The 12,492-nt window shown below is 47.7% G+C and overlaps 1 protein-coding gene across 2 annotated transcripts in view; it reads right to left on the bottom strand.

Annotated features, from left to right (window-relative positions):
- Window positions 1-12,492, bottom strand: part of CRMP1 (collapsin response mediator protein 1) — a 72,612-nt gene that overhangs the window by 28,066 nt on the left and 32,054 nt on the right. For both annotated transcript variants that reach the window (XM_059380607.1, XM_059380615.1), the window contains exon 4: window positions 10,245-10,409. In XM_059380607.1, coding sequence (XP_059236590.1) covers window positions 10,245-10,409 — 165 coding nt within the window. The remainder of the gene's footprint in view (window positions 1-10,244; window positions 10,410-12,492) is intronic.

Below are 12,492 nucleotides of genomic sequence, written 5' to 3'. Positions count from 1 at the left end.
AAAAAAAAAAAAAAAAAAAAAAAAAAAAGACTCCTGGTGTGGGATCCTTGAATACACGTCATCATCACTGAGGCAAATCTGTTTCATTAAACGTAAGCCAAGCTCTGGGGAGATTCTATTGTTTGCAGTCAAACCCCGGGAGGCTGATCTCTAGACTGGTGAAGAAGAATGGATTCATCTACAGTAATCCGGTTTCTCTACTGCAGGGCTTCTCACAGATTTTCACATGATCACATGCATTAAGAATAGTCGAGAACAGAATAGAGAGAGAGCATTTCCCAAACTTACTGGACCCCAGCGGCCCTTTTCCATGGAATATTTATTTTTGCACTCATCAAATATTTACTGAGTGTTTCCTATGCGTGAGCACTGTCGGGTTGGTTGGCTCCGGGAGTGCAGGAGGAACAATAGAAATGATAGAAATGACCACCACGGGGTCTCGAAGCCCTCTTCCAGCCTACCCCACCTCCTTAACCCTTGACTCTCCTGCCAAAAGGATGTATGCCCAGGTCATGTCTCCATAGGTAACCCGATACCTATGCAGAAGACAGATAAAAGACACCCCCGCCAACTCCCTCCCAGCAGGACTTCCCCCACTCTGCTTTCCAGAGTCGTGGAACCTGGAGGGTGCCCACCTCCCGGTGCAACTTTCTTGGCTCCCCTTCTCCTGAGCCCTGAAACTTCGCCAGAGAGTGCCTTTAAAAAACCTTGCCTTGCACCCACTTCGCGTGGTGTTGTATTTATCTCGTCTATAAAACCTTACAAGCACCATTCTAGAAATGAGACATAGAGCTGTGAACAAGGAAGGAAGGATGCCTGTCTACCTTGTACTGGGAACAAGCCATAGGCAGATAAGTAAGCAAAGTAATTCCCTGCAGCGATGGGAGCCAGGAAGAAATTAAACTGGCTGGTAAATTTTTTTAAAGTTTCAAAAAAGCTTCACGGTGACTCTTTCTCTCCCAAGAGGCTGAGTCTGTTTCCCTACTCCTTGAATGTGGGCTGGTCTGGAGACCTGCACTGACCCAAGTCATGGGGTTGAAGTAGTGCCATGCTGGCTCCAAGCCATGCCTCAGGGCTTCACGCTCACCTTGGAGACCCACATGAAGGGGCTCAGGAGATCCTGCTGGAGGACAGGCCATGGAGATGTACGTTGGTTTATCCATTCACCCATCGATGAACATTTGAGTTGTTTCCAGCTTTTGCCTCTTGTGCCTAATGCTGCTATGAACACAGGTATACAAATATCTCTAAATCCCTGCTTTCAAGTCTACTGGATAAATACCCAGAAGCAGAGTTCCTAGATCATAGGGTACTTCTACGTTTAATTTTCTGAGGCCCCTGCATGCCGTTTCCCAGAGTAGCTGCACCAGTGTGGATTCCCACCGACAGTACCCCAGGGGGTCCCATCTCCCCATATCCTCTCAACACTTGGTACTTTCAGTTTTGTTTTGTTTTTTATAACAGCCCTTCTAAGTGGTCTCTCATTGTGGTTTTAGCAGTGGCTATTTTCAGCCCCTGGGTTTTGGAGTGGTTTGTTATAAAACAAAGGCTAACTGATACAGAAATCTTTGCCTAGAGGTCAGGCGCCGCAGTGGCCAAAATCTAACACATGTGTCATTGATCTTGGGGCTGGGTAGTAGGTGGAGGTCAGAACAGTCCCAAGGAGACTGAAGGCCACATGCTGGGAAAAATAGCCAACACACTGTTAGTGGGAAATGGGCCACACATACTAGGCAGCAGCAACACAAGAGGAAAAAATTGCCCCTTGTGATGATGTACCCAGAGAATTTGCGAATCTGCCTGAAATGACTTCCGTGAAGAATGTTAAGGGCCTAATCAGAGTATGATGAAACCCCAGAAGACGGGCATCCAATGGGACCGGAGAGACAAGGAACAGTTCAGTTTGCAAGTGGAACTGAGTGGACACACAAGACTGCTTCTCATCTCTACTCTTGCCAACACACAAATAGTTCTCAAAGGAAAAAAGGACCTCAGGGTAAAGATTACATTAAGGGTGTGCTTGGAACTCTTTGTTAAGACCTCCTAAAAACCCGAGGTAGTGTCCAGTGAACTTCCTTGGGCAGACAAAAGGACTTCCAAGAATCTTGAAGGCATCACCACACGTCACCACTGACAGTCATCTAAGGTAGAGAGAAGCTTGTCTCAGAAAAAGATTTGTCTGGTGGAGTGAACTATAATGCGATCCATTGAAAACCCACAATGTTTTTAAGAAAACTGTACCCTCTTTGACCAAAAGAGACTGAGCCTGTTCAAAATGAAAAGGACCCCTGGACACCACCTTTCTGTGGGTAGGAAAAAGGCAGAGAAGGGTACTTTGCTGCAAACATGGGCCATTTTTATGGAAACTATGTCTCCAACAGTCAAGCCAAGAATCTCCAGGCTAGTGCCTGAGCAATGCAAATAATGATCTAGGGCCAGGGACAGGAAGCTTTTCTTCAAAGGGCCAGAGAGTAAATCTTGTAGATTTTGTGGGCCATATGTAGTCTCTGTCGCATATTCTTTGTTTTCTGGTCATTGCTTTTATTTTGTTTTGATTGTTTTGTTTTTGAAAAACCCTTAAGAATGTAAAAACACTCTTGGTTGATGAGCTGCATAAGAAACAGGCCACGGGCCATATTTGGCCCACAGACTGGTGTTTGCCAAACCCTTAACTTGGGAACTACTCCCAAGGAGAAATACTGGCCCTGACGAAGGAATATTCTCTACCCTCCAAGGCCAGCCCGGCAGTATGTGTCCAGCTGGATTCCAGAATTTCGATGGGGTTATGACCATGCATCATTTGCTTTCTCTCTTTTCAAATGGGAGTGTTTGTTGTGGTGGTCCTGTCCATGTCCTACCATTATATGTGGGGTGCCTAGGGTGGGAAGGCACATAGCTTATGTCTTAAGTTCATAAGTCTTTGGATCAAGAGAAGAAATGCCCAAGAAACCTCATCCACATCTTCCATAGATGTTCATCACGAGATCCTAGACTCTGAACCTGAGCCCATAACCGAATGGAAATTTGTGGAGGTGAGAGTATGTTGAATGAAAGAGAACTAAGTACTAACTGTGGCCAGATAGGACACTATTGAGATTAAAATGGCCACAAATTCTTCCAGGTTCCTCCCTTCAGAGGTGAAATCTTTTTCCCCCGTCCCTTGAACCTGCGATATTGTGACATGACTTGACCAACAGGCCACAATTGAAATGAGGATGTGTGTGTACTAAGTTTAATCTTCAAGAGGAAGCTTTCAGCTTCTATGTTCATCCATTGGAGCACTACCACCAAGACAAGTGGTTGTAGAGGGCCCATTAGAGGACACAAGATCATCTCCCCAGCCATCCCAGCTGAGGCCCAAATGTCTGAGTGTGTGAGCCCAGGCAAGATCAGGAGAGAAACCCATCTGCAGCTGTAGTTGCCAACCTACAGAGTCATGAGGTGATTAATGATTATTATTTTAAGTCCTGAGTTTTGAATGGTTTGTTACACAGCAAAAGCTGGCTGATACACAGGGCAATGCAATAGACTATGGAAGTTCCCACAGAAAGATCCAGAGGGTTCATACCAATGGTGTAATGACACCATTGTCTTTGTGTTGCTGTTCTTAGAACACACCCAAGTAACACAGGCTAAACACTTGACCCAAGTGACACAGCCCAGCAATGTGAGTTCCTCTCCTCTTTGCCTGGCTTGTTTTTTTTTTTTCTCTCTCTCTTCTTTTCAATAATTTCTAAATTAAGTTTCTATTTGAGACTGAAATGCTGCCACCATCCAACAAAACCAATAAGTACTATTAATAGTAGCTGGGGTCTATGGCTCAGAAAACACAGGCAGAACTCCCCTGTCGGGGGTTTATAAAAAATCCGATCCCATAGGCATTCTCCCCTGCCAAGGCCACACAGCATGCTGGCACAACCATTTTCTAGAATAACTTCCTCTTGTATTTTGAGATTTCTAAAATAAGCCATAAAGTGCTTGATCTAAAGATGGATTCGAGCGCTGAGCGATGGCTTTCATATCCCACAGGCTGAGCTTGTCTTTGGGAGACGCGCTGTCCACCTGTTCTTTCGGCAGCCTGAATGCAGCGTAAAGAGCACCTGGCAAGGAGGTCAGGGGCTGGGGAGTAGCGCTGAGGAGTCATAACCTGTACTCTGGCTAAGGGCTCCCAGCAAAGAGACCGTCCAAGGAGGCTAAATCCAGCCTGAGCCCCAGCTGCCAAGCCCATGCCCTGAGAGAAGGGCATGTTCTTCCGATGGAGCACCCCAAGAAGGTGCCTTTTTGCAATTCTCACAAAGACACCAAAAGCGCTAGCAGCAGCTCTATCAGAGAAAGCTGAGTCCAAGTGCTAGCTGCTGTGTGACACTGGGGAAGGGACTAGATGTCTCTGAGCTTCAGTTTCCACTTCTGAAACAGGTGGACTGAACTATATGAGCTCTACATTGATTTCCTGTCCTGAAAATATCCTGCCCTTGATCGTACAGTCCAATGATGATGGCCATCAAGATTCCTGGGCAGGCCCTCTGACTCAGAAGGGGGTGTGCTAAAAATGCCCTAGGAAAGGAGACCAGACATGTTCCTCCCTCCCTCGCTTTCTTCCCTAATTCGGTCATTCATGCACTAAGTATTTACCGAGAATTTACTCTATGCCAGACGTGTGCTAAACACTTGGGGTAGAGAATTCAGTAAGACATCTTTCAGGAACTCAGCTCCCCATTATTTATTGAACCACTCCCATGTGCAAGCATCTGAGGGAAAGCCCTTGAAAGCCACATGAGCAGCTTGGCACTGAGCCTGGGGACACTGGGGAAGCCACGCCAGGTGTTCACACTAATTGCTTTTTTAAATCCCACATCGATGGCTGGAATGCACCAGCAGGATAACACTGGAGGCAAAGCCCAGGGATGAGGCTGAGGAGGAATCTGGACAAGACACAGTGAGCCCCACATCTGGGAAGGGACTTCGGGGGAGACCCAGAGTCCAAGTTGAACTGCTGTAAATGCAAAGGCATGGATCCACTGATGGATGGGGGAGGGAGAGAGAGGGACTGGCTGGACAGGGGTGCCCCCCATGGAGATGGGGACCCAGAGTGACAGATAGCAGAGTTCACAGGAAGAGGTAATGGGTTTGGGAGAAACTGGTAATAAGTCTGAGTCCCCTGGGGGCATCCTGGGAGCCGTATCACACACGAATTGGGATCGGGGTCACAGGCGGATGGATAGTGAGGACACTACAGAAGCTGAGGGCCCCACAGGAAGGTGAGCCTGGACTGGAGCCCTGAGGTCACCACCATTCACGGAGCACCTTGGGAAGGAGAAAGACCAGGTGGGGCTGGGTGGGGCTTGTAGACGAACCCACATGTGTTTTGATGAAGCTGCAAGTGCACAAAGGAGGGGAAGGGGCTTGAGCCAAGGCTCAGGACAGTGCTACTTGCCTTGGGGTAAGAAGGAATCCATGCACTTAGGAGCACTGACAACAATATCCTTTGTAACCCATCCCCCCAACCTTGGTCACAGGACTGGCCAACAGGACGGAAAGGGCAAGAACAAGTGCCCTGGACAGGGGCCAGCCTCTACTGGGGACCCTCAAATTTCTTACCTTGTTTCCCCTCCAGACCCTTGGGTCCTAGCAACCCCTACAGCCTGTCGGTGCTAACCCTCGGGGCCTCAGAGGAGGGCACTTTGCTGGCCCACCCATCCTAGAGCCGAGGGTTCGGGCCCTGGGGTCTCCTTCAGGGGATGTGAAGGGGAGCCTGAGACCCAGCTTCGGGTCTGGGGGTCACAGAAGGTTGACGTTCCTTTGGGTCTTTCCTAAAGCCCTGACACAGGGGCGCACACAGTCCCCGAGCCAGCGATCCTGACCCTGCTTTGTATCAGAACACCTGAGCTTTGCAAACACATCCCTCTGGGAATTTGGGCTCAACAGGCCTGGAGCCTGACTCTGGCAGGTTCTTAAGAGCTCAGGAGGAGAACCCATGATCTGCTAGAGTGCCTCCTGCTACCAGTGAGACAAGTGAGTGGGACACCACTGCAGGCCAGGAATAGAGAAGAGAAAAACTCACCTCTCCCTGCGCAGTCTCGGTCCAGAGGCCAGATGAAGACAGCAAGAGCCCTGAGCCCCACAGCTCTGCTGGAGAAGCCCCCTCTGGGGCCGTGGGAGTTCGGAGGGGGAGTTCGTGGGAGTTGAACCTGCCTGGAGTGCTGAGCAAGCACGGAAGGCTTCTAGGAGATGTGGTAATTTGAGCCCATCCCTGAGGATGGCCTCTACCATCGGACACTGGTTTGGAGCCTCCCTGCATGTCTCAGATGCACCACAATGAAACGGCGGCCCAGGGGCCACCGAACAATGAACGAGGAGGAAGCTCCCGCAGGAGAGGGGCTAAATGTGGAGGATCCTGCCTGCCTAAGGGAGCACATTGCCTCGAGTTCCTGGGACGGGGGAGCTGGGGAGCAGGTGCGGGGCCCCTGAGACAACATGAAGTTTCCAAAGCTCTTCTATTGAGGTCCCCACACCTGTGGGTGGCCGCACAGACACCAGCCCTTGTCCAGGCAGTCTGATGCTCTGACAGAGACCATCCAGTGTCGGCACAGCCCCTGGCCCTGGCTGCCTTCTTCTTCCTGCATCACCAAGGCAGGCCAGAGTGGGACCCCTCTCCACAGAGGGCACCCCTTTCCTCTGTCCCCATGGCGTGTATCAAGAGACATGCAGGCAGCAAGCCCTGCTTGAGGTCCCCTATGCCTGGGTTCAGCTGGACTCAGTAGCTCAACTGCCGTGGTACCTAAGAAAAGCCACCCCCCAACCTCCCTCTGGGGTTGCTATGACAACAAAGACCTAGCATCAGGATGAAGAATTAACAATAAGCTCAGACAGTGGGGTTTGCACTTGGTACCAGAGCCCAAGTGCTTTGGATGTGCTGTCGCTGAACAACCCCAGAGGGATCAGCTTGGGGACTTGCCCGGCAGCACCTGGCCAGGACGCCGAAGGGCAGGCTTGAACCCAGGCAGCCCGACTGCTGGGATCATCCCACACCCTGCTGCTGGGAGAGCTGCAGGAAGATGACCCTCAGCAGTCAGCCCTGTGTGAATCACCCTCCCTGCACAGAGCAGCCTCGCTCAAGGTCATGCTCCCTCCCAGAGGGCCTCACCCAGTGCCTGGCTGGTGAGGAGCTATGAAGTCCACACCCCCTTAGCTTCCCTGGGATCCAGTGACAGGGTGTCCAGGTCTCAAAGCTCCCTGCGGCTGATCTTGTTCTCTGGCCTCTCCTCCCAGTGGCTGATCCTGTGATCATGCTGGGGGGCGGGGGCAAAATAACACCCCCACAAAGATGTCCCCACCCTAATCCTCAGAACCTATGAATATATGTTCCTCCCACAACAGAGGGAATCTGCAGATGGCATTAAATGAAGGAAACTGAGATAAAAGATCATCCTGTATTACCTGAGAGGGCCTAGTGAGATCACCAGGGTCCTTTTGAAGGAAAAGCAGGGGAGAAGTCAGAGACAATGGGGGGGGCGGGGGGGGCGGGGGGGGTGGTGGTGTCTGGAAGGTTAGTGTCACCAGCCAGCATGCAGGCAGCCTGGTGGGGCCGGAAAAGGCAAGGAAGGGCTCCCTCCAGGGCCCCTCAGCACCTTGACCTCAGCCCTAAAGCCCACTTCAGACTCCCCATCTCCAGAACTGCCATTTGGGTTATTTTAAACCACAAATGGGGGAAGGGGGCTTGTTACAGTAGCAAAAAGGAAACCAATCCACACTCATTTCCTGCACCCCAGTCTCCACCTCAGGTTTTGCTTCAGTGAGCCCTGACTACACAATTATTTAAAATTTTCCAATAGGAAGGAGATCAACCCAGTATCTCCATAAAACGAAACACTCTGGGGGTCTTATGATGGAATGATGATAAAAGTAATAACTAAAAGTACAGAATCCTTACCAGGAGCCAATGGTGTTCTAAGCACTTTATACCCTCTCATTTGAGGTTCCAACCTCTATTTTCCAGCTGGGGAAACTGAGGCACAGAGAGGTTGAGTGATTGCCCCAAGGTCACACAATTGCTAAGTGGAGAGGCCTGGTGAGCCATGATGTTTTATTGCGCGGAAAAAAAAAAAAAAGCATCATGCAAGGTAAGGTACAATACAGGTCTGCTCACGTGAGAATTATGTGTGTTTGAGTGTGGACACACACAAATAGGAAAGATGCCTGGAAAGACAAATTCTTAATTATCACTTTCTATGTTAGACACTTCCATATTGTTTCTGAATAAACAGGCACTAATTCTGAAACTTAAATCAATAGAAAACATTCTACGATATTAGTCAGACACCTAAAACCATGAATGCACCTAAAAACTTCTCCAAGTCACTTCCTTGCAAGTTTCTGGTCAGGGGAAGAGAATTCTCTGTCCTCTTCTAAGACAATGAAATACATAGGACCGCACAAAATGCCCCTCGCCCACAGAGCTGTGGGACCCTCCTGAGACAGTTTTGCGATGCTGGTGTTCTACCTGACTCTTCACACCCCCATACACAGCCAAGCTGCTAAAACCGATGTGATGAAGCCCATAGGGTAAGTGGGAAATTGCTCAGGATTTAACGTTAGGTGAGAAAAATGAGATACAAAATTGTAAATTATGGATCATGATTGGATTGTGATTGGATTATGATTCTGTACAAAACAAGAGTGTGATTCACAGCAACTGCAATGGAGTGCCTTCTTGATATGCAGAACAGACATACAAAACCCAAACTCATGGGGGGACAAAGAATATAACCAGACATTCATAGAAAGGGATGCAAAGTATTTATCATAATTAATGATAAAAGAACAGTGGACAGTGGTAGACTGAATTTGACTTATCAGATTTGCATGGATTTTGTAGAAGAAATACAACCCAATGGCACAAGCACGCAAAGAGCTAGAGACACGGGGATTGTGGGCATGCAAGGTGCATCTTTCAGGAAAGTGATTTGGCTGTAAGTGTCACGAGCCTTGAAAAATGTTAAAACGTCGATCTTGTAATTCCATCTCTGGAAATCTAAGGGAACAATTAGAAATGCAAACAGACGTTTATATACAAAGATGTTCACCATAACACTACCTAGAGTAGAGCAAACAGAAAACCCAAGTGCCCAATAAAAAGAAAACAACTGAACAAGTTAACCATTACACTGTACATTACAAGCCCTGAAAAGTTATTAATGAAAAGTAATGATCAGTCATAAAATGTTAAGTGAAAATAGAAGGATTCCACCTAACGGCCATCGTATAACTATATAAGGAGAAAATCATCCAAATCGACAGAGCAATAATCCTTAACATGAATGTAAGCAGTGACTGGGGTAAGCTCAAGAAGAAAAAAGATTTTTTCCTTCTCTTGATGTTCTGACTTTTTTGCAATGGGGCAAATATTCTTTTATAATGAGAAAACACAGCATATGTTATCTTAAAAATGGAAAACACCCTTGCGTTCTCTTTGGAGCATTTCCTTCATTTGAAGCAGCCTCTTCCGAGAGCATCCAGAACTGCCCCTCTCCAGACTGACCATTCCCGCCATAGTTCATTTTTTCCCTACTCTTTGCTTTGTGTATCTTCAGTTCAATTCACCGCAACACAATGCACACTGTAGTGTCTACACCATGAGTCCAAACAGAAGGGAATTGGGGTGGGATACAGAGATGGATAGATACAATCTCCCTCCCTCCACCCCAGAGAGCTCAGGGTGTAATACAAGAGCAAGACAGAGAACCAGTGTCCCATAAGCCAACAACAATGGAGAAGGTGCCCACAGAGTAACCTGATATAGACATTCAAGGAACAAGTAATTCTGATTGGGGAAATTGGAGAAGCTACGAGTTGAGCTTGGGTAGCTGGATAGAAGAAAGGGCATTCCTGGAAGTGGGGAGTAGTGCCTGAGCACAGGCCCAGCAGTGCAGCAGACTTCAGGGGATGAATCCAAGATAATGGTAAAAAATGAGAAATGAGCCTAGGTCACTGAGGGCCTTGAGTGCCAGGCTAAGAAAATCAGATTTTTTTCTGTGAACAGGGGGAATATCTCCAAAGGGCTTGAAGGAGAAGAGGACAGACTCCTCAAAGAGGATCTCCTTTTTCCATTGTATATGCCGCAGTGTGTAGCTCATAGCTGGACTCACAAGAAATGCAGATAAAGGGATTTTTAAGTCCATATACTGAGACCCACCAAAGAACCAGGGATTCCAGAACTATACCCCCATTATGAAGCTTTAACTGACCTTTGTCCTGCACCAGCACCTCCAACTCCTCCCGAACACCATCGTACCAGCTTGTGATGTCCACATGGAGGGAATAGTCGCAGCAGGATTTGGTGTCAGCTGCCTCATGCCATTTCTCGAAGGAGGTCAGAAGGCTAGACCCAGGTTCAGGGACAACATGGTCAACTGTGAAAGAAAAATATGCATCACATTCCAAAATGCATAGGACCTGAACTATTCCAATGGTAGCCTCAAATACCCTCTTCACCCCATCATCATCATGATCACACCATCATCACCACTATCATCACCATTGACATCATCATCATCACCACCTTAATCATCACCCTCGCAATCAACCCCTCATCAACACCATCACCATCATCAACACCATTCCCAACATCATCATCACCATTACCATGATCATTATGTCATCATCACCATCATCATCATCATCACCACCATCACCATCACTATTATCAATATCTCCATCATCATCACCATCAACATAATCATCACCATCACCACCCTCTCCATCATCACTCCCATCACCATCATCAATATTGCCATCACTGTCACATCATTACCAAAACCATCAGCAGTGACATCGTCACCACCGTTGTCATTGTCATCGGCAGCAACAGCAGCAGTATCACAACTATTTATTGAATGCTTATTATGCCTCAGACACTGCCACCAGGCTTTCCATAAATTATCTCATTAAATCCTCACAACCATCCTGTGAAGTCAATATTAATATCTCCAGTGGCTGAAGAAGAAACTGAGGCTCAAAGAGGGTAAGGAACTTGTCGAAAGTCACACAACTAGGTAAATGGTAGGAAGAAGACCTACGGAGTCCTGTCAGCTGCAGTTGGAACCCCTTCCCACTACTCCATGCTGCCACAGCTGAAAGGTACACAACCTTATAAACTAAAAGCATGTTAACTTCATCACCTCTTTTCAAAATAAAATCTTAAATGTAAAGCAAATGAAAGCGGAGATGCCTGACTTTTAAACCCCACTTGACTTTGCATATCCGTCTAGCTACTACCCTGTTTCCCTAACATCTACCCTTCACAGCCAGACATCTATAAAGTGCAGCTTTATTCTCTGCCCACTCATTCCTCTACTGTCGAAATCATCAGCCTCTGCACTTAATTCAATCTCAATGTCTCTAGATTTAATGGAAACATTCTGTCCTGACTCCAACGGACCTCCTGGGACACAGTGAATCACTCCCTGCTCTTGGCTTCCATGACAACATGGCTTTCTGGCTTTTATTCTACTTCTGTGGCCATTTTTCTTCAGTCTCCTTGTAGACTCTTCTGCCTCTACTTGGCCATTAAATGGTCAAATTCCCTATGGCTTGGTCCACCCTTCAATGCACCTGCTCATTAAAATGTACCATTCCCTCTTAGCTGCAGAACTCTGACCTCAGCTCTTTCCCTGACCTCACCACCAAAAAGACTCAAAAGCACATCAAGATTAAAATGTCCCAAGCCTCATGCAACATTGTTCCCCCTTCCCCTTGCAAATCTGGTCCCTACAACCCCTTCAGCTTGAGGCTACCATCTTAATTCCACAACAAGGATCCCAAGGGTCATTCTTGACTCTTTCCCTCAGGTACTCCCATCACCCATCACCAAGTACTTATATTTTCCTCCTACATATCCCCAGAGCTGTCTATCTCTGTCCACCTCCATGGCACTCCTCATCCTAGCTACCCTCTTCTGTCAGCTGAGCTACTACAATCACTTCCCCCTGGTCCAGCCACATCTGATCTAGGCCACTCTATTTTGGTCTCTTTAAAACCCAAAGCAGATGGCATCATTCCTTGCTTGAACTTCAATGCCTGCTCATTGCCCATTTGAAAAAGTCCAAAATTCTTACCTCAGCCATCAAGACCCATCAGTACCACCCTCACCTTCTAGTCTTACCTCACATGATCCCATCTCTGAATCTCTGCACTCATGCCTCACAGGCCTTCTTCTGTCTCTTCAATGCAAGCTGTGTCCTCCCATCACAGGGGCTTCACACATGCTGTTCCCTCTTCCTGGAGCCCTGCTCCCCTCCACCCTCTTCACCCAGTGAATTCATACTCATCCTTTGGACCTCTGCATGAATGCTGCATTTTCAGGGAAGCCTTCCCTGAGCTCTCTGCTCCTCAGCTCAAAGCTCTTTGCACCCCTTTATATTGTAGTCCTAGTCACAGATTACAGACATGTGCGTATAGTTATACATGATCTGTATAACTCCCCATAAGACTGCA

The sequence above is a fragment of the Mustela nigripes genome, chromosome 1 (assembly GCF_022355385.1).
Source record: "Mustela nigripes isolate SB6536 chromosome 1, MUSNIG.SB6536, whole genome shotgun sequence".
Taxonomy (NCBI): Eukaryota; Metazoa; Chordata; class Mammalia; order Carnivora; family Mustelidae; genus Mustela; species Mustela nigripes.
The sequence above is the reverse complement of the archived record's forward strand: the minus strand, read 5'-3'. Positions and strand labels throughout refer to the sequence as shown.